Source organism: Cottoperca gobio, chromosome 14 (assembly GCF_900634415.1).
Source record: "Cottoperca gobio chromosome 14, fCotGob3.1, whole genome shotgun sequence".
Lineage (NCBI taxonomy): Eukaryota > Metazoa > Chordata > Actinopteri > Perciformes > Bovichtidae > Cottoperca > Cottoperca gobio.
Genome location: NC_041368.1, coordinates 13,714,058 through 13,736,452, shown reverse-complemented (window position 1 = coordinate 13,736,452; position 22,395 = coordinate 13,714,058). Strand labels below are relative to the sequence as shown.

The following is a 22,395-nucleotide window of genomic DNA, read 5'->3' as shown; positions in this document are numbered from 1 at the left end:
GTCACATAAATCTTTTTTTATGGCAACGGGTTGTGAAAATATTACATCTAAAAAGGAACTCGTTGAAATTCAGACAGGGTAGCATTGTTTATCCCCAATTGGCCCAGGAGGCAGGAAGGGTAACAACAATCATTGCATACAATGCAGTCACAATAGTAAACAGCAGAACTATTCAGCTCACACAATCAGATTACCATCCCCTTACACAAAATGACTAACAAGTCATCCTTCTATAATCCATTGATGAAAGAAAACCACACTGTGATTTATGGATTAATTTAAAAAGGCACCATTGAGTAAATCCATCTCGGCATGCAAGAACAGGACCTATTTTATTTAGAAAAATGTTCTCTAAAAGTTCAATGTCATGCACAAGTCTCTACTTATTATGATCAGAACTGCCTCTCAAGATTGGAAACAATTACGTTTATCTACTATCAATAGGTGAACAGCATTGCAGGGTAATCTAATCAGATGAAGGGTTAGGCAGACTTTTCCTCCAGACAGAGCTGGCCAAAAACAGGAAGCTTCTCTGGAGATGAAACCCCCTCTATTGCTCCGCTCAGTTCACAATAGGAACAAAGAAGAAGCCCTACAGGGACAGAGATTACAAATAAAATATAGTGATAGCACTCCTAGCTGAAAGCAAAGTTTCGACGTGAAGCTCGACCAGGTGGTATTTATTACAATATGTTCATCTCACGCATTCATTACTTATTATGCAGTTACTCTGTAAATAATATCCTGAGTAGATATAGTTAATGTGAGTTTACCAGCACTTGTTTTTAAAGCTTCACTGCATCAATTAACATGGTGCTTACATTTCAGCTTGGCTTTAAAACAGTCACAACTGGTATCTCTACAACACAACCTCTGCAATAAAGGGATTCATTAGCTGGGAATGAAACTGGCAGCAGATCAGGCATTTTGTTTTATCTTGCTCTTTTCTTGAATGTAATCTAGACAAAAGCTATTACATTAAATGACAGTGGACTGGTGAAGAGACAGGAATCACGTTTTGATGGACAAGCTCGACAGACCAAAACAAGATGAAAGGTGACGCATGTTATTTAAATGAATTGAAACCTGGACACCTGGGCATGTTCCCTCTTCAGAAGATGAGACAGCATGAGAAGCTTCATTCCGTAATTATTTATTGCAGAAATATATTTTAGTTTAGGAAAACATGTGATCAGTGGCTATAGACTTTTCATAACAACCCGCACTACTTGTAAAAAAAAAAAAAAGGTATACGCTCTGTGACACAAGAATGTGTGAAAAAGAAGTACACAGTATATTCCCTTAAGTCTTTTTTCCCTAACCCATTTATTACTAAACGCACGTGATAATCACTCTATGAAGCAGAGCAAACCTGGGAACACTTTGCTGCAGGTACAGTATTTATTTGCAGGTTTTTGAACAGTTTCTGGAAAAGTATGTCTTAAAGACTAGTCTAGCTCTTTAGACCTAGATAGAAAAGAGCTGGTAGCACATACAGTGTATGTTCAGAGATCTAGCACTAACAACACCAACTGCTCAAAAATCATGACCAGACTGGATAAATTCATTATTGTGCTCAAAGTACAGCACGCACTCAGCTGCTGTACACCACATGTACATGTAGTGGTACTGCATCAGTCTACCAGCAGAGACAGTGCAGCCCAGTTTACGTTTTTTATTTTTTTTTATCTCAACAACAATGACTGTAACCAGGTCAAAAGAGGTTTGGATAAAATCTCAAACCCTCAACAGAGTCATCTCGACACAGGTGGCCCACCTTCTCAGCCAGCAACAACCTAAAGACAAGGAGGGAATAGAAAAGAGGACATGAAGACGAAACACGTTGGACTGAATGCAGCATTAAAAGAACAATGAAATGAGAAACAAAAGACAACTGTGAATATTCTCATTGTTGTAACAAAATTGTGTAGCAAAACACACAGACTGTATTATCTGTATCTATGAGTGAATTTACCGCTCTTTAGACAGAAGAACAGAGAGACCCAAGAGCTTTGCAAACTCCTCTGCAGTCAAAGAGCCTTTGTCGGTCACCTGAACAAGAGGAAGATGAAGAGGTAAGACAGGGAATGAGATCAAAACTTCAGAGGGAGTGGGGGGGGGTGGGATGAGGGGGAAAAGGGGATGGATATATCTCAAGCTTGTTAAACAAATAAGTTATCGGGCATATCTCAGGGAATAAAACCGCTGCAGCACGGAGCCGCGACTCAGCCAGAATGGTGGAGTGTGTCCCCGTATTCAGCTTCGACATCAGACAGGAAAGCTTGAAATTCTCTGTGGTAAAGTCCTCATGCTCGAATTATGTTGTCCCCTTTAGACTCCTAAGACCAAGCAGCTCTTCCGTAACGCAAAAGTTATCGTCAACTCCCCGCAAAAATAATGAACAGCTGTGCGGTGTCTGTCGCATCTGTGCTCTCATCACATGCAATCGAGTAAAAATCTAAAGCACAAGCTTTATCTGACACTTGATGTTTTAACAAGTCAAAACTGTGTTTCTGTGTTAGAACTAAGAAGTACAAAACATTCAAGCGCACGTTTCTATCTGGGCCATATTCCATTATACTTTTAGAATTTGCTGCGGGCCAATTAAAAATGGGCCTGTGGGCCGCAGTTGGCCTGTGGGCCGCAGTTTGGACACCCCTGGTCTAAAGCATGTCAATGTCAGTATAATGTTTGTAACGGTAAAACTTACATTGTCCAGTGCTGAGGCGATCATTTCCTCTTCGCTGTGAGACTGCAGCTGGACCACCATCACACCACTGTCAAACACACGCAGCCTACAAAGAGGACAAGATGGATGAAGGAAAGAGTGTGTGTGTGTGTGTGTGTGTGTGTGTGTGTGTGTGTGTGTGTGTGTGTGTGTGTGTGTGTGTGTGTGTGTGTGTGTGTGAGAGAGAGAGATTTATGCTGAATGATCTTTTATGAAGGCAAAATAGGTACAGTAGATAAAGAACAGCAACCAGTCTGGGGGTAAAAGGCCCAGCGTGGCAGGGAAACAGGCCAGAGTTTCTTTTGAAACTATGGGAAGTGACAGGAAGTGACAGGAAATGTCAGGAAATGACAGTCAGAGAGGGCTGGACAATACTTCCAATAACAGGAAGCCAGGCAGGAAGAGTCTGGCCTCTGTGAAGCAGGCGCCAACACCCTGCCCTATATTCCTTTAATAAACACATAGCCTGGCCTATACATAAAGGAATGTAGGAAAATGTGCATAGATAAATTAAACAATACAATACAAAGACAATTAAAACTCACCTCAACGGGAGCTTTAACGACTCAAACATCTTGCAGGCGTTTACCAAATCTTCTGGAGATAAAAGCTGTGGAAAGGGGGGGGTCACAGTATTTGACAGGATACCAAAGATTTTTGTGCGTAGCGTGAATCTATAGATAGCTATAAACAATTCAGCTAGAATTAACAGACAGGGACATGCCCACTCAAGTATGATCTGTAGTTGTTTTGTGTGCGTGTCTGTGTGAGCATTACCTCCATCCCTCTAGCACGGTTGACGAGACAGTACACCTCAGTGAGAGCCATCATACCCCCACGCTCCTGAGAGAGTAGCGAGTGGTGGTAGAAAGAGAGTAAGAAGTGAGAATGCATAACAGGGACAAGAACGCGGACAACCGGACATTCCGACAACGACTGTGTACTTATAATACTGTTACTCTATTTTATTGTATTTAATTGTGTACTCGCCACTATACTTTCTTGTTCATTTGCTGTAAAAACGTAAATTTCCCTGTTGTGTCCCCATTCCAGAACCGGAACGCAGACATTCCGGAATCGGAACGCGGACATTACGGAATCGGAACTCGGGGATTCCGGAAAAGGAACGTGGACATTCTGGAACACGGACATTCTACAATTGGAACTCGGACATTCCAGAACGCGGACATTCCGGAACTCAGACATTTTGGAACGCGGACATTTTGGAACGCGGACATTCCGGAATTGGAACCCGGACATTCCACAATTGGAACACAGACATTCCGGAACGCGGAAATTCTGGAATCGGAACGCGGACATTCCACAATTGGAATGCGGACATTCCGGAATCGGAACGTGGACATTCCGGAATGCAGACATTCTACAATTCCAAAACGCGTACATTCTACAATTGGAACACGGACATTCCGGAACTCTGACATTCCGGAATTAGAACGCGGACATTGCAGAACTCGGACATTCCGGAATTGGAACGCGGACATTCCGGAATGAAAAACGAGAAATGTCGACATTCCGGAAACGCGGACATTCCGGAAACGCAGACATTCCGGAAACGCGAAAATTCTGGATTCGGAACGCATGCATTCTGGAACACGTAACTCGGACATTCCGCAATTGGAACGTGGACATTCCGGAACACGTAACACAGACATTCCGGAATTGGAATGCGTAACGTGGACATTCCGGAAAGCGTAACGCGGACATTTGTGTTTTAAACTTAGCCTGAAAACACATGACACCCAAAAATTCACACCTACCTCTAGAGGGGCCTGGAGCATATCTCCCAGCTGCTTTGCCAGCTGCATATGGTAATGTGTACCTGATCCATATGTATCCCTGGTAACAGGGTTAGCAATACCCATGCTCAGTAGGTAGGACTTGAACCGTATCGTCTATAAAGCAGAACATACATTTTAATAAAAATCTAACTACTTGAAAACCAAATAAATGTAATATAAAATGCTCGTACGTTCAAACAAGTGTAACGTAGGTGCTCTTTGGTGGGAAAGACAAAAGTAGAAAAAAAAGAAAAACGGTCCACAGGCATTCTTATACTTAAAACCAAATTGTGGGCAGTTAAGAGAAAAAAATGCATGGTGTAGCATCATCATGTAATAACACCATCAGCTGTGTGTGTAATGGTCCAGTGAGGTTGGAGAGTAGTACTGATAGGCTTTTATGATTTAAAATGTACACTGACTATTGCTACATGTATAGTCATTTGAAACCACGTCCAGTGTCTGATTTACGTTGGTCATGTTCTTACCTCATCTTCTGTAATGTCTCCCTGTTTGTCTTTGATCTTGTTGGCTATAGATCTGGACAGCTCCACCATCTCTTTGGCCTGTTAGTTAGAGTAGACAATCAAAATCCCTACGCATAGCAATATATGAGCTTAACCATTTAAACATAAAAGAAGACTTCAAAAAGGTCAATAATTCTGTTATAAATCAACAACTACAGGAAAATGTAAACATACAAATGAAAGCTTTCTTTACCTTCACCATCAGCTGACTGAGGTCCTCAAAGGCCTGGAATAAAAAGAGACTTAATGGGTAATTGTGCTTAAAAATGTTCTCAATTAAATAAACTACAAAAAGTAATGGCTACAGATATCATTTAAATATCTTTCCACAGCACCCTTACCCCTCCTCAGGCAGATGATAAAACTGATTCTCCCTGGCTCTAAACTCACATTTGTTTCAGTGTCTTACCTTTTATAAAGCTACATATGTCAGTTGTACACATACAGACATTATGTGAAACAGCGGTTATATAACATATATATTACATAACTTGATGGATGACTAACGAGTGTGACAGCTGGCTGTGGTCAGCTTGAATTCATGTCAGTTACAATAAATTACGATGGTGACAAGTCTTTGGCACAAAAAATAAATAACTACACCACACTATGTATTCTCAGTATGTCTACAGTTATTTTCGTCAAAATTTGGCTAAAACCAAAACTTCACTTTTCTCAGTATTTTTGCTCTACAGTACCTCAGAAATGTTTTTGTCTGTTTCTTTCCTCTTCTCCTCTATCTTCCTCTCAATGCCAACAATCCCCACAGCACGTGTCCTTCCTGCCTACATAACCACAAAGGAAAGAAAAACACACATAATGAAAGACACAGGCAATTTAAAAGAAGCCTAAAAAAGACAAGGAAAGACAAACAATGTGGAGGGAACAAAAATCAATACATCTTCAGTGACTAGTATATGATTTCATAGTGTTTACCAAATAAAATAGATTAATGTAATATCATTTGGAAACACATGACCTAATGCAATTGAAATGACAAGAGAGTTACAGACTACACAGAAGCTTACTTTTACTTTTGTGAGTCCTGCTGTAGGATACTTTACTTAAATAGATTGTAATGCCACTTTCTACCAATTGAGTACCATGTACCATGTACCATGTGTCAGTGAATAGTCAGAGGCAGAAATTATGATTATTCTGAGAAATTCTGATATTCAAGCCCAAGAAAAAAAAGAAAAGGAATACATACTGTATAAAGTATAGGCGCAACACTGCCATACTGTGGAACACAATTTGAATTGACAGGAGTGTTATTCCCACATACATTACCTATTAAACTTTTAAATGGCACCACTGTGGAGTGTGGTGTGAAAACAAATCGCATTATCTTCTGGCATCTGAATTTTAAAAGAAATCCAGGAATATAAAAGACAGTGGAAAGGAAAATATTCTAGTTGAATGAGAAGGAGCGTCTGTTCGGTTTCTAACCTGAGAGACAGTTCCTGTTGGGATGGATTGTGAAACTGGAGTATTCTCCCATCGCTTCTGAGTCATTTCCTCCGTGAGCCTCCTGTAAAACTGCAAACAAATGACACCACGTCAGTTTCAGGTAATAAAGAATCAAACAAAGAGTCACTATTAAGAAGGCTCATAACAAGGTAAACAATAATTACAACAGGTTAAAGCAAAGAGCTGTTTAAGCTTCATGTATAAGTGAGACTACCTCTATCTGCCCGTGCTCTTTGAAGGACAGCTTGATGAAGGGATACTTGCTGTGTTGGTAGGGACCCGGCTCCTTGTTGTCAGGTGTTGCGTGCAGGTGGATGACTATTTTGGCACTACGGGATAATATGTGCCAATAATTAATCAACAATTTTCTTCTTGTAGACTGAATTGATTGTAGTTATTAACAGTTTAAAAGAATCCTAACTCAAGTTCCACACACTTTCAAATGTTTTCCAGCGTTTCAACTGCAGGAGGCTATGATATTCTCCCCAAATACAACCACCAGTTATCATGTGACCAAAGTTCCCAACTTAATTCACCTGATGACAAGTGAGAATACTCCATCCACTGATGAAGACAATAGGATGCAGTTGCCAGCTCCAGAAAAAAAAAAGCTATTATGTGGACCTTGATTTAAGAATTGTGGGTCAAATTACACATTTAGGTATAAAAGCACAAAATAATGCTGTTTTCTCATGTTTTAATGTATTACTTAAATCCTATTTCTCATTTCTGTTGATAGAAACCACAAGATTTGTTTTCTGACATTCACCTCTTTCCTATCCCTGCAGCCTGCTCCTCAAATAAGAGAATCTGTGACAGGGGCATGGCTATGCAGCATTCCTACAGTTGACAAGGAAAAACACAGAAGTCATCACGAGAGTCAGCAAATGTAAAAAGACAAACATGTGAACAATAGAACCGATTGTCATACAATCACTGCTGTCTTACATGATTTTTAACGTCCCTCCAGATCAAACGATGGGTGCTCAACAAGGCAACTCCAACATCCAGTTTAGCCTGGTACAATGACAGAAAAATTATATTATTTTCTTGTATCGTATCACCTAAAACCATAATGATGTAGCTGAACTTCATCATCACCGTATGTGCACCGTCAATAATGCTGCGCTATTCAGCTACTTTATTAACATTGTTGCATGCACGTTTTAGCTTCTGTTAGGCCACAAACTATTAGAAAAATACCTTATCATCACCGTCATACAGTCTGACACCTCGTTGCTGAATCACTAAAGTTTCGTTTATTTCTAAGAGCCCATTTGACCACGAAAAGCGGTCCATTTTTACTATTATAAAAATACTCCTTATTCTACTCCTCTGCCGAGAACATTTTATGTTTACTTCCTGTACGCTGTCCAAAATTGGCCTGACGCTGCCTGAACAGAAACACTAAAATATAAAATACAATACTTTAAATTAAATGTAATTGTTTAAATGATTGTTTTGATTATAATATAACTATTTATTTGCTAGAAATAATACCCAAGCTAGCTGTATCTTTGTTATTTTTACATAATTTACTACACGGTGTCTTTTCTAACAGGCTGCCTCAGATGGGTCCTTTCCGGTGTTGACGTTACTAGCGCCAGCTGTCAGAGGAAGCTATAGAGCATCTTTGCTGCTATCTATCCGAGCGCGTTATTATGAATTTGTTTGTGAATTTCTACATTTTCCAGTCTCTATCGTAATTATCGCTAGCAATATATTTAACTTAAGCTTGAATGCACAGATGTACAGAAAAATCCGCATTTTATAGTGTATTTCTGTTGAGCTGTGCTCAGAATTAAGGTAGCTGTAGCTGGCTAGCTTGTTGTTAGCTGCGGACAAATCTGGTGCAGACAGGTTTTGCACTGCAGACACAGCTTCTCTTGTTTGTCATTGTTCATGGGCGAAAAGTTTTATTTTATTTGAGGACTGTAAATACCATGCAACTTTATTACGCAGCCAATGATTTACAGCGAATATGCAATACTATGAATTAAGCTTTGGCGGCATTATGAATTTAAATGAGTAACGTTGGATCAATTATATAGTATTTAGACTTTAAGTCATCCGAATGCATTTTATCTTAAATCATTTTATCCGTTGTATTGTAAAAAGTGTATTTACCAATTGTGTGGTATAAGATCTGTTTATCCACAAAGAGGCGAACGTTTGTTTCAATTAACGAACATGGATAAGAAGTCATTTGATATTGTCTTGGATGAGATAAGAAAGGTAAGTGAGTGTATGTTCCCAAATTGTCTGTTTAATTTAACATTTGGAATGAACTGCTAATTCTTCACTCTGTGTTTCAGTGCGTCCTGACCGATCAGCGGATCAAAGCCATAGAGCAGGTGCATGGGTATTTCTCCAGTGAGCAGGTAACTGTCCAAACAGCACGCTGTCACGTGATGTTTATCTCTCAGTTTATTTGCAGCAGAACCTCCAGCTCACCACACTAGATAAATAGGATGTTGCATGCCTAACACAAATATGGTTATAACAAATCGAAATATCTTTTTTATCAACAAAGTTGTGTTATCAAAAGTGTCATGGCCTTTCATACTTTTTCAGTATGCACTTGAGCCGCTCTAGTGTTATTGTAAATTGTAACACTGTCTTGAACATCTGCAGGTGATGGAGATACTGAAGTATTTCTCATGGGCAGAGCCACAGATCAAAGCAGTTAAAGCTCTGCAGCATGTGAGTAACATGTGTTTAGCAAACAAAGTGTACAGTTTAAATTAATACATCTCATTCTGAAAAGTGTACAATTGCCACCTCAGTAATGGTATGTTTTAAAGTGTTGGTTAACTATGTTTCTCATTCTGTTGCCTTTAGAAAATGGTTGCAGTTCCTACAACCAAAGTTGCAAATGTCCTGAATTGCTTCACCTTCTCAAAGGACAGACTGATTGTCCTGGAACTAATAGCTTTGTGAGTACATTTATTTAAGTACCCTGAATGGACTTTAAAAAACTGCAACTCAAATGTTGTATTGAAATACAAGCCGGTCTGGTTCAACTAATTGGTTACTTGTTAAATATTGGACATCTGTTCCCATACAGGAACATTTCAGATGCTCAAAATTATCGTCCTGTGGAGGATCTGTTTCGCATACACTTGTCTGAGAAGAAGCGGGCTCGCAGGATACTGGAGCAAGTAAGTCCAAATTTACGAATTCAAACTTTTGGTGTTGTTTGTGTTCTAGGTAGGTTAGCATAGAAACCATATTTTCTCATGTGAAGTCCCCTTTGGTAGCCATAAAGCTCCAGGGAACAACTGCAAAATGTACAGGGACAAGCAATTGATGCAATTAAAAAATAATTAAATAAAGCAATCTAAAATGTAAGCTTTTAAAACAGCGGTGTGCATGTGTTAATTCATTATCTTTGACATCCCTAGTAATTATTATAATTGTATTGCATGCTGTACACAACCAAATTGAGAGGCATTTACTCAGAAGCCAAACTATGTGACATGACAGCTCCTTTTTGTTCACCTGACTTCACAGCATGGATACACACACACACACACACACACACACACACACACACACACACACACACACACACACACACACAGTTTGTCAAATAATACTACTTCTGTCGCATTAGGTATGTAAGGTTGGCTGCAAGGCTCCTGTCGCCATGATCTCCTCCTGCGGTATGATACCAGGAAATCCATACCCTAAAGGCAAACCCAGCCTGGTTAGTGGCACATTCCCTGTAAGTATGTGCATGGCTCTCCGTTGAGATTTCCTGAACAAAATAAAGATGTATATTTAATTTTCTTTGGTTTGTAATTCGGCCCATAAAATGTTGATATTTTACTTTGAATACTGTTATACTAACGTTGTAATAAACAACATTGTGTAAATTACATATGAAAGCTGAATACAATTAAGATTACTGGTGATTTCAGGTGGTTTCTCACCAGTGTGGCAAAAACTTTGTCAGTGACATAGCAAATAATTTAATTGGGCTGAAATAGATTTTTTTGATTGTAATTGAAGTAGACAGAAAACGTGGCACGATTTCTTTGTCTGCTCAAAAAAAGCCTGACCATGTAAAAATGTATTTTGTTTGTGATCACAGGGAATCCCTCCAGTAAAGAAAGAAGGCGAGAAGAAAGAGGACACTTCTAACAGTCTTGAGGGGAAAGGAATTTCTTCTCGTATTATTGGACCTTTCAAACCTGTAAGCACTAGAATGGGAATCACTGACTGACTGTAATAAGGCCAGGAGTCCCCAGAGAAAAAATATAACTGAGTGATGAGGCCTCACATGACTAATTATATCGCTTACACATGATAAAAACAACCTACATGTCATTCGCTGGTTATATAAGATAATGATGGACAAGGATGGGAGTATTTTATGCACCATTGAGGGCTTACGCATACAGAAACAAATAAGTAATATACGAGTAAGAACAAATTAACGGATTAAATGAACTTTGCACACTGTACTACTCCAGCTGTTCCTATATGTCCTGGTGACTGATGAAGCTATGAAAGATAGAAAGAACTGGCTCATCGGTTAAGCTTTTAATATCTTTTGTTTTCATACTTTAATAGTTTCCCTCAACCTACAACCCTCATCGGCCCGTGCCCTACCCTATACCACCATGCCGACCCCATGCCACCATCGCACCAAGTAAGAAACGACCCACTTACACACACTTATCTCTACTTTCCCCGCCCTGCCCTGTAACTGAACACTGTATGCAACGTGTCAATGATAAGAAAACAGGTATGTAAGATAGAGGGCTCTCAGACAATTGAGGGATTTATAATGCTGCTTTGAGTGGTTTTAAGGTAAAATAAGGAGCTGTTCTTTTTACTGCCATCTGGGATTGGTTGAGGTATAGTTAGTAATGCAAAGCGTTGTGTGTGTGTGTGTGTGTGTGTGTGTGTGTGTGACTCTTACATTTGTGTGTGAGCGTGTGTGTATGAATGTGTAGTAGACGCTGTTAATATTTGCAACTGCTACTCAGGTGCGTACAACAACGCAGGCCTTGTTTCTGTGGGAGGGGTTATAACATCCAGCGTGCCCCCTCCCCCCTACAACTCCACCCACAAAGTAGCAGGTATGATTTGGTGTGAGTGTGTGAGTGTGTGAGTGTGTGAGTGTGTGAGTGTGTGAGAGTGTGTGAGTGTGTGAGTGTGTGAGTATGAGCAAATAAACAGTCCTTGAAGCTTGCTGCCTAACTACCTGGCATGCTGCTTCCCTGCACTTCTCAAGTTTAACGCCTTTATCAGGCAAAGAATGTGCTTCTTACTTCTGGAGTATACTGAGTGACCAGAAAAGTACCCCCCCCCCCCCATACAATGTAATGATTCCTTTCATTTAGAACTGTTCGAGATACATGTAAATATATGTTTAATATTAGACAGTCCAATACAACACCACAGAATGGTATCTTTACACAAACCGTAGTCAAAAACGTTTTGTGTTTTTTTTTTTGCAGTACAACATGCAGGTGCTTCTGTTTTCTGGTCAGTCAGTGTAGAAGTATGCTTTGGTGAATTGTGAGGATGGGTCTTGGGCTGCCTGGACTGGGAATAGCTTCAAACTAAATCTTTCTGGAATCATCGCTATGTGCTGGCATTTAACGCTTGGGTTAACTTATTTTTTTGAATGCACTCTCATGCTGCTGTCATCAGTTTTCACAGTTGAAATACATCTTTTAGGGCCTTTGGGGACATACAGTATGTGGTCATACACACAGAGATGTGTAAAGTTGCCTTGAATTGACAAATGTCCATAGCAGTGTTAGCACAGATAAGCACATTGTGTGTGTGATGAAAGTAAATTTTATCAAGCCAAATAAGTTATTTAAACATTTCCCCAAAGGTAAGAAGAAGACACATTCTAATCTTGAAAATTCTTTGAATTTCCATGTAATAAGTTGCACGCAGGGATTCTTTCTCTGGCTTTTCCTCCATGCTGTGTCTCTCCTCTCCTTTTTATAGATGTGACTGGATTGCTTCCTCTGCAATAGTTTGTTGGATTTTAACCCATTCTATCTGTGTACTGGAATGAAATAATACTTCTGATCAGAAAGAGAAATAAACTATGTAACGTAGCTATGTTGCTATTATGTATTTCAGTTCTTTTTCTTAGTTGATTCAAACACCATGTCAGAGGACAGTAGTCGTCATTTTTAAATGACCTTTTTCACCAACTCTGACCTTTTTCCTCCCACCAGGTTACGCCAAGCCAGGCAATCCGCTGCACACCACACCTGGAGTCAAAAGCGGGACCCCTCCTCATTCCTCATGGGTCCACGCCTTCCACCCCTATCCCACCTCAGGCTTCTCCTGCTCAACCGCCTCCCACGACCCCTATCACACCAGTTTTCCCCGGCATGGTGCCTTCTCACAACCCTAATGCCCCCTCTCACTCCCCTGCTCCATCCCCATCTGTGATCAAAGCAGGTCCACAGACCCCCAGTGGCCATTCTACACCTACACCCTCTTCTGTCATTAAAGCCCACACCCCTTCAGGCACCCCTTGTGGAACTCCTGTCCCCGGCAGCGGGGGCTTCTCCCCTTCCCCCTTCCATTCCATTTCCCGACCGGGCACCCCTGCCTCCCGCAGCGGCCCTGACCCCTTATCTCAGACAAACTCCATGGGCTCAACTCAGCAGAGGGTATTTTCCCAGTCCGCAGACCACCAGTCAGGACTCACCCACCCTGGCATGCACCTACAAGCAGGTAACCCCTCTGGCTCCGTAATCCGAAGCTACACTCCCTCTGGACCGTCCAATCCAGTTATTCCGAGCTGTTCTGCCCCCGGCCTCAGTCCCAAACCTTCCCCATCTCACTCTGCACAGATTCAGGCGGCCATGATTCAGGCTGGAGTCCTGAACAGACACACTGGGGGAAGTAACAGTGGCAGTAACAGCCCTGTGCCCTCTGCTTTCAAGGGCACCTCTCGCTCTGGCACACCGTCTATTAGCTCTCTTGTGGTACAAGGTTCTGCGCAGGCTGCCCTGGCACGTTCCTTGGGTCTGTCACACCCCTCAGGTTCTCCTCAAGTCTCACTCTCTAATGCTGTTGCTCTCTCTGGCCTCCAAGCTCTGTCTTCCAGCCCAGCACCCTCTCATTATCCTGGCCTGTCCCACTTTTCCGCTCTCCCTCCTTCCTCCATGCCTTCATCCATGCCTCCCACTTGCAACATTTCTAATCATCCAACAGCTTCCATGTACCCAGGCCTGGGTCCCAACGTTAACCCCGGTGGAGGCTCCCCTTTCAGTTTGGGCCTCACCTCTGCCCCCTCTATGTTCCCAGGCCTTCCGCCTGGTTCTAGCCCCGGTGGCTTCCCAGGGTTGGGGCATTCAGGAGGGCACGGTGCTGGGAGCCCTGTGTTGTCTTCATTCATGGGACTCTCAGGAGCCTCTTCATCTTCAGTAGCATCGGTGGCACCACTGCAGGCAGCAGCAGCCGCAGCAGCAGCAGCCGCAGCTGGAGTTCCATCATCATCGCCGGTTTTACCAGGCTTTGCGTCTGCTTTCAGCTCCAACTTCCAGCCTGGGTATGCGATCTTTAAACAATATCTAAAATAAACCTCATGATTTTATATTTATTTCCTAATATTTATTTTGTGTATGCCAATTGTGCTGGCTGTTACAGTAGTCCTATTGAGTTTCTAGTAACCAAAGTAGTTTGTGGTCAGAATTGGATCTTAAGTTAATTTCCACTAACTTGTAAAATGGCATCATAATCATGTACATCGATTTTCCACTTTGGGTTTTATAAGTGCGAAGTCCATTTATACCTTTGCTCTGAAGGGTCCGGCCTAGACTTTGGTTTGTGTCTCAGACAGATCTTTCCAAGTGGGCCATATATTTAGTATGTTATCTTGTCAATGACACATCGTGTACAAACACACGCCTCACCTTTAGTTGACATTTCATGCACTTAAGAAGCGAGTGGTGGAAGTATTGCAGGAGCTGTTACATGAGCAAGCAAGTTCTACTTTTTAATCTTTATACATGGTGAAAGTATAAAAGAAAAATATAAACACAAGTACACTTAAGAAGAATTACATATCCAACCATTTACCACCTGTACACTAGTATTTATCTACTACTGTTATAAGTATCCACTCTCATACAAGCATTTATATCTTCATTTGAAACATAAACACACATTTTGGCACATTATACAGTCTCCCCTACACCATGCACACAGACCTGGTTCTAGATTTGAAGTTTTAGACATTTTGGTAAATGCACTTATTCCCTTTGTGGCAGAGAGTAAGATGAGAGCAGTGACTTCCTGAAGTGTTGCCTGGTAACTGGACAGACAAACTTATCACATGACTTCCCATAGAACAGCCATTTGGCGAGTTACACAATGTTTTTGAATTATTTGTTTAAGGATTACACAAAAGGAGATATCAATTATTTTAGAGGTGGACAGAAACGTGGCTGTTTCCAGTCTTTGTGCTAAGCTAAGCTAGCTAATAGCTAAGCTAATAGCTAAGCTTGAGCCTTATTGTTAAACAGACAGATATAAGAGTAATATTGATCTTGTCATCTTACACTCCACCATGCATATTTTCCAAAGTGCTGAACAATTCCTTTACATAAGTGCCATACCAAGTACATAAAAAATGATAATGATGAAATATGTTCCTGTTTTCCATCTACCAGAACCTTTGTGTATTTAATCACATTCAAATAAAAGGTTTGATCTGTAAGCACTGTTAATAGCATTTTGTTGTAAAAACCCAGTCCCAATGTGGCATAGTATAATTAAGATGTCTATGTATACGTATATGTATCTATGTATGTACAGTAATTATTCTGCGTGTTACAGGTTGAGCAGTGGACTCCAGCCTCCAGGAAGCAGTGGGTTCCCTGGCTTACTCTCCTTCCCCGGGGTGCCAGGCTTCTCCTCTGCCTCTCCTGCTGCCCTCCACAACCAAGCCATGCAGTCTGCCCTGCTACAGGTAGACACACACACACACACACACACACACACACACACACACACACACACAATACTCTGGTGGCAGAGTAAAAGTATTTGAATGTCAGCTTGATAAAGACTCGCAGCTTGGTATAACACTGCTTTTATTTGTCTTGTTCCAGGGTCATCCCTCTTCTGGGTTGGAGAACTTTCCTCCCAACAGTTTTGCCAACTACCCTCCAGGCCCAGGAAACCCCTTCCCCCTCCAACCAGGCCTGCACCCCCAGTTGGGTTGGCAGTGAAACCAACTATATACTTTAAAACAAGGAGTACACTTACACACGGACCCCCGTCCCCTGTCCCCTCCCCCCCCCCCCAGCAGTTGACACGTTTTATTGTTTGTCCTTGATCCCTGAAGAGCACAGGGCAGATAGGAGGGTTTCAATAATGTGTATGTTACAGCCAAGAGTTACTACGACAAGAAAACACTATCATGAAAGCAGTTGAAATAGTGTGTGGGGGAGATATATAGCATATTTCCTATATTATTCATAGTGAACAGTTGTAAATATCAATTGTCGAAGTTGTTAGGTTTTACAAGTATACCATGACTGGTTTTAAATGTTAGCTGGACTTGACTGTTTTTAATCAAGTTTATCAACATTTATTAATGACTAATGAAATTGAAAAATGTACATGATATCATGTAATGAAGTGACAGTATCCTCATGTGTTTCTATATAGTCTCAGTGGAAAGGACATGCGTATGATACTGGCTGATTATCCTGAATTGAATATTGTATTATGATGTGACATTTTTAGGTGACTTATGGTAAATTGAGCTGTATGTCACAGTCATCTTTGAAGTGGACACACCATGTGTTTTAACCCTCGTGCTGTGTCAAGGGTGAGAGCATTGCATCTGCCAGTTCCACTCATGTGTGTGTTATTTTCACTGAACACACTCTCGTGGCTGTCGGCAGTTTACTGCGATGTACATGTGTTTACAAATGCATTTTGAAAGATGTCACCCTGCTAGTGCTATTATTACAGTATTTGACCAGAGATACTGTGTGCAGATGTTTCTGATTTATATATGGACTTAAGATATAAAAGGTCTATATTCTTCAGTAATGCTTTGCAACATAATGAAAACTGTAATTTTTACCTCATTTACTGTACATCTCAGTACACTCTGAGACAGTTGAGAGTAATAGACACGATGTTTGTTGCCCTGTGTTGTTTTGTCTGTTTTGCCCTTTTTTTTATTATTTTGTCAGTAAACTGCTGGTTGCTGAAACTGTTGCTGTATCTGTATTCTGTGCGGTTCCACAGGAAAGCCTCATAAATACAATAATGCGTAGATAACTAATGACAGCTAGACATGCAGATCCTATGAAGACAAGCTGTTATTTGTGTTTAAAGAGGTCTCACAATCATTGCCTATATATATGGGATTTTTTAATAAAAGAGGGCCAAGATCAAATGAGGCCACAAAGTGATAGCCTCATGGACATACATTATTTTATCAGCAAAGTAAAGGTCAAAGGTAAATGTTCATGGTGAGAGAAAGACTCAATTAACTGGCTAGTTGTTAAATATTGCAAAATAAAACCTGAAAAGTGACCATATAATTGAATCTGGACTGATGATTGTGGTCACTTTACTTACCTTGAGTGATGTGCACTGTTTGTCTTATTTTATGAGCATCGTAATATCAATCAGCATGTAGGTGCTCAGTCATGTGACATTAAGTCATGAGACGTCAACATCATGGGATCTCACTGGTGCAAATTCCGATATTCTGATATGATCCATTCCAATCATACTTTGACCGCTGTTATCCCCTTTTACCAAACCTATTCAATTAACTTCATTTTATTAATTAGGAATTTGAAAAAAAAGTGTATTTTCTTAAAAAATCTTAATTATTTGTTTTATAGTTTTGCTATTTCTAAGAATAAGTCTTTCCGCAGAATTATAATATGAATACTTTCATTTAATTTCTATAATTTCAGTTAGTAATGTTAAGGGTTATTTCACTATTAAATCCTTTACGTTGCTATTTAATCTAAATAATTCAGTGTCATTAATGTAACAAACATGTTCCCATGTACTACAACAAGACATGTTGTTCCTCCTATTCAACAAATGAAGCCTTCCTATTTTGAATTTCCCCTATCTTTTGTTTCTTTCTTTCTTTATTAAACATAACTAATTTCTGCAGACACCATAACATTCATAACAATGATAGGTTCTCATCCAAAAGAGAGTCAAATGAGCTTGTTTCAATATTTCCACACGTGTCTGGTGTTTAAATAGTTCCTCATTCTAGATAGAAGGAAGTAAAATGAGGATTCAGTTTTCCATTGTGTAATTTATATTTCAGGGAAATACCATCATTAAATTATTTTGCAATGTTTAATTTAGTTGGGATTGGTAAACATGACTATGCAACGTGACAGCTGCAGCAGTGTACACATTGTGGAGGAAAAAAATGCATTTAATATATTATTCTATATATTACTGGTATTTTAATTTACCTCCTTCATTCATATGCAACTAAATAGGATATATTTTTCTTTTATAAATCATTCACTATATAGCCTAGTATTTTTACAAACCCTGAGATTATCCAGTTACATATTAACATAATAATAATTGTGTTTCGTTCGTCACCAACACACAGAGCCACACCTCTGAGCTCCATTATACTGCAGTATTACAGCTTTAAAAGGATGTCGACTCCCACCTGATCGGACACACATTAACAAACACTCAGCACACTTCCCCTCTCACTTTTAACCAGTACATGGAAATGGAGGACCAAGTGGAAAGCCAGAAGAGACGAGGAATAAGCAAAGACGATTTAATATGTAAGATAAACCATATTTTCTTCTGAGCTTTAATGTTACATGTACATGTTTAATTATTTAAGTTTTTGTTAAGTAAAATACAACCAACACCAGACATGGTTTATGGCTTAGATCAGGGGGTGCCCACAGTTTTTTGGCTTGTGAGCTACTTTTCAAAAAACTTGAATTTCAGGGGGCGCGGGGTTTTCCGTTGAGGGAATATATATATATATATATATATATATATATATATATATATATATATATATATATATATATATATATATATATATATATATATATATATATATATATTTATTTATTTTTTAACGGTGCGCGATCTACCTGCACTACACTCGCGATCGATCGAGCTTTTGGGCACCCCTGGCTTAGATCAACAAAGGAGTTGTTTACTCTTTTCTAAAGCATGAGTTCCATGTTGAATGTACATTGTCATTATATTGTTAGCTATATAAGCAGGAATGAATTACGTGTGATTTATACGTGGGAGCTCACCTGTGTGAGGCAAAGGTGATGTAGAACTCTATCGCCATGGAGACATAAATCACATGTCACTAAGATAAGAGTCCCTTCTAAAAGCATGTGACTCTGAATGCTTGTGTGCATCTCCCTTCATTTGTGTGTGTGTGTGTGTGTGTGTGTGTGTGTGTGTGTATCCATGCTCTGTGAAGTCAGGTGAACAAAAAGGAGCTGTCATGTCACATAGTTTGGCTTCTGAGTAAATGCCTCTTAATTTGGTTGCTAGTGGTTGATAGTGGCTCATTTTCATGTCATATCATCTTGCTGCATATTCATTTTCCAAGTCTTTGTTATCACAAACTAGTTGGACAGGATCATGTTACATAAACGGCTGTGTACACATCATACAACCATCACTCATCATGACAATCTGTATATAGTTCCAATTAGAATACAAATTTAATTGAAAACGCATAGAGATATGAAGATTGGCACAATGTAAACTAGGATTATATTATAGCAATCCTCATAAATGGCCTTTTCCAGTAACTATCATAGATCATGTGATACAGTGTAAGTGCATTTGCAAGGCTCCCTAATGCACAACAGTGCTCGTAAAATGTTCCACAACAGGAAACTACATTTGCTGTGGTTTGACCTATAAAGAGAGAGCATATGCGGATTCTAAGACAGAGGAAATTATAACCAAAGTGGTATAAAGGCCATGAAGTTAAAGCCTTTTGAAAATTAAAACATAATCAGCCTATGACAGTGTAATACTGAAGGGTACTGGGGTATGAACCATTAAGAGAATACATGTGAAATGTGATGGCCTTATTGCTAAACATTCCCAGATAAAGAGAGACAGCTGGAAACTATGACGTGGTATGAAATGACTTCTTTTATTACTAAAACAGTACTCCAGAGATCATGTTGCATGAGTAAATGTTTTACTGTTTGCACTCTTTGTGTGAGCGTTTCTCTGCGTGTAAACCACTAATATCGGTGTTAGATCTAAGCTTGAAACCGGATCCCATACAGGCGGTAATAACTTATGTTTAATTATGATTTTGAAGTACAATATTAATAGTGTAGCGTACAGTGTGTTGGCCTTTTCAGAAGTTGAGGGGTGAAAGCTTTCCTTAACTCCTGTCTGGTAGTCACTTCCACTTCCAAGTTAATTTCAAACTGGTTTCTGATCCGTGAGCTTCTTTACTTTTATGGCAGATGTTCATAAATCCCCTCATTATGCCAATCAGATCTTGTTTCTCCTTGACGCAAGCCTGTTCACATCTCTTACACATCTTTTAATTCCATTTCATATTTGTTTTGGGGAATTTCACGGCATTTCATCTCTCTCTCTAGCTGAACGGACGGGGTCTTTGGGATGCATTGGTTGGGTCATAGTCATACTCTCTGGCATCTTCACAACATTACTCTTCCCCATAACCATCTGGTTTTGTCTGAAGGTGAGTGAAGTACAATAAATGAGCACAGAGGGTTGAAGAGCAAAATAAACAATTTCCTATGTTGCAATTTGCATGTGAACGCTGTGGTCTTCCTGCCCGTTTTGCAGATTGTTCAGGAGTATGAGCGTGCTGTCATATTCAGACTGGGCCGTATTACAGACAGGAAGGCTAAAGGACCAGGTAGAAACACTAACAATAAAAAAGAGAATCCTGGATAGGGGATATCATTTGTGGTTAAACATTATTATTTTTTTTTTATTATTGAAAATTCATGTTTTTTCCTTTTTGTCCACAGGAATATTCTTTGTTTTGCCTTGCACTGATTCCTTTGTCAAAGTGGATCTGCGAACAGTTTCATTTGACATCCCACCACAAGAGGTAGGGTTGGCACAAAGAACAACACATTCCAGATTTCAGTTCAAATCTGTGGACACACATTCACACAAACTCTCATGTATTTCTAGATCCTGACCAAGGACTCAGTTACAGTTTCGGTGGACGGAGTGGTGTACTTCCGGGTCAGTGACCCTATCGCCTCTGTGGCCAACGTGTCTAATGCTGACTTCTCCACCCGTCTGCTGGCTCAAACCACCCTCAGAAATGTCCTGGGGACTAAGAATCTGGCTGAGCTCTTGTCTGACCGTGAGGGCATCGCTCACAGCATGCAGGTACAGGAAACTCTCAAAGGGCATCTCTGGCCCAAATATCAAATCTGTATTGAATTAAAGAGAAGCTTGTTCCTATGTGTCAGACATTCGATCATCTTTAATCGACAGCTTTGTGATTGAATTTCCTCCATGGATGGTATGGAAGAATCAATGAATTGATTCCATTGTAAGCTAACACGTGTAAGCTCTTCCTCTTTCTGTCTTTTCCAGTTCAACCTGGATGAAGCCACAGACAACTGGGGCATCAAGGTGGAGCGTGTGGAGATTAAAGATGTGAAGCTGCCACATCAGCTGCAGAGAGCCATGGCTGCCGAAGCAGAGGCTTCACGAGAGGCCAGAGCCAAGGTCGGGACATGTAGCATGTCACATAGCCTCCAGTACATGCATGAAGCGTTATACAACCATTTACTGTAAAACACAATATGCGTTATTTTCTGGCTTTTACTCTTAGGCTAGTTCATCCTAATCTCTCTTTCCTGATCAACTAACAGGTGATTGCAGCAGAGGGGGAGATGAATGCGTCTCGCGCCCTGAAGGAGGCGTCCCTCATCATCGCAGAGTCTCCGTCAGCCCTGCAGCTTCGCTACCTGCAGACTCTCAGCACCATCGCCTCAGAGAAGAACTCCACCATCATCTTCCCGCTGCCCATGGATATGTTGACTCCCTTCATGCGAAAGTGACATCTCAGTATGCTCATCAAATTCACTGCCAAATATACTGTGGTTCCTTGCGTCCTTGCATCCTTGTCAGGATGCAAGATAATGTTATTGTTGTATGGTGGATATTTTATTCAGACCGATCATAGATCATAGAAACACCTTTATGTTTTATAGTCAAGCTGTGATCAGGCCCAGTCCTAGTAACCAATGTGATATAGATTAAATTCAGAGTAGTCATCATAGTTTACATGTTTATGACTAAATGTATTATGAAACTGGTATATGTTATTACAACTATATAATAGATAGTGTCTCATTAATGATAATATATGATGTAATGTTGATCAGATGCATATTTTGATACTGAAATAAACATAATATATTACAAACGGACTGTTGAAGCTTTGCTCTGTCATACTGCTTACAAAGTTTCTGTTGTCTTGACTTGTGAATCCCTAATATGACATCTGCGATATTAGTTTATGTTTTTTTCCCAACTTTAATGACATAGAACTTGTTGGGCATTTTATTAAAATTGGCCATTGAACAGTATTCTTACAGTAGAAACTTTACGGCTTACGGTCAAACGTTTAAAACAAGCAGACTGTGGCAAAAAGCACACTTCCTTACTCCTCAGTCTCTGAAGATTTATTAAGATTTTAGAAATAAAAGGTTAGAAAAGGAAAGAATTTGTAAAATAAAAGGTGTTTCTGAACATAAGCAACAGGATATCTGATGTCAAACAGGTTTGACCACACTTGATGTTTTGAATGAAGAGCAGGACTGATCCGTAAATAAAACAGACTTCTTGTGACTTT

The 22,395-nt window shown here is 40.0% G+C and overlaps 3 protein-coding genes across 3 annotated transcripts; 2 read left to right on the top strand and 1 right to left on the bottom strand.

The window, feature by feature from the left end:
* Positions 1 to 1,137: 1,137 nt before the first annotated feature.
* vps36 (vacuolar protein sorting 36 homolog) lies at positions 1,138 to 7,823 on the bottom strand. Its single transcript, XM_029447332.1, has 14 exons — positions 7,728 to 7,823; positions 7,473 to 7,541; positions 7,294 to 7,364; positions 6,739 to 6,853; positions 6,504 to 6,593; positions 5,753 to 5,839; positions 5,248 to 5,280; positions 5,016 to 5,093; positions 4,507 to 4,641; positions 3,506 to 3,571; positions 3,274 to 3,338; positions 2,711 to 2,795; positions 1,976 to 2,052; positions 1,138 to 1,796 (listed from the first exon to the last, which is right to left on the bottom strand). Exons 1-14 carry the CDS (start codon positions 7,821 to 7,823, stop codon positions 1,715 to 1,717), a joined length of 1,149 nt encoding a protein of 382 aa, XP_029303192.1. The 3' UTR covers positions 1,138 to 1,714.
* Positions 7,824 to 8,128: 305 nt separating this feature from the next.
* Positions 8,129 to 17,122, top strand: proser1 (proline and serine rich 1). Its single transcript, XM_029448607.1, is given in 13 exon segments — positions 8,129 to 8,759; positions 8,840 to 8,905; positions 9,159 to 9,227; positions 9,366 to 9,460; positions 9,592 to 9,685; positions 10,141 to 10,251; positions 10,621 to 10,722; positions 11,103 to 11,181; positions 11,522 to 11,614; positions 12,737 to 12,794; positions 12,796 to 14,064; positions 15,354 to 15,486; positions 15,629 to 17,122. Coding segments are annotated over 13 exon segments (2,334 nt in total). The 5' UTR covers positions 8,129 to 8,714; the 3' UTR covers positions 15,749 to 17,122.
* Positions 17,123 to 18,191: 1,069 nt separating this feature from the next.
* On the top strand, positions 18,192 to 22,395 carry stoml3b (stomatin (EPB72)-like 3b). The gene is made up of 7 exons (XM_029448206.1): positions 18,192 to 18,322; positions 20,147 to 20,250; positions 20,358 to 20,430; positions 20,546 to 20,628; positions 20,715 to 20,918; positions 21,129 to 21,263; positions 21,410 to 22,395. Exons 1-7 carry the CDS (start codon positions 18,259 to 18,261, stop codon positions 21,596 to 21,598), a joined length of 852 nt encoding a protein of 283 aa, XP_029304066.1. The 5' UTR covers positions 18,192 to 18,258; the 3' UTR covers positions 21,599 to 22,395.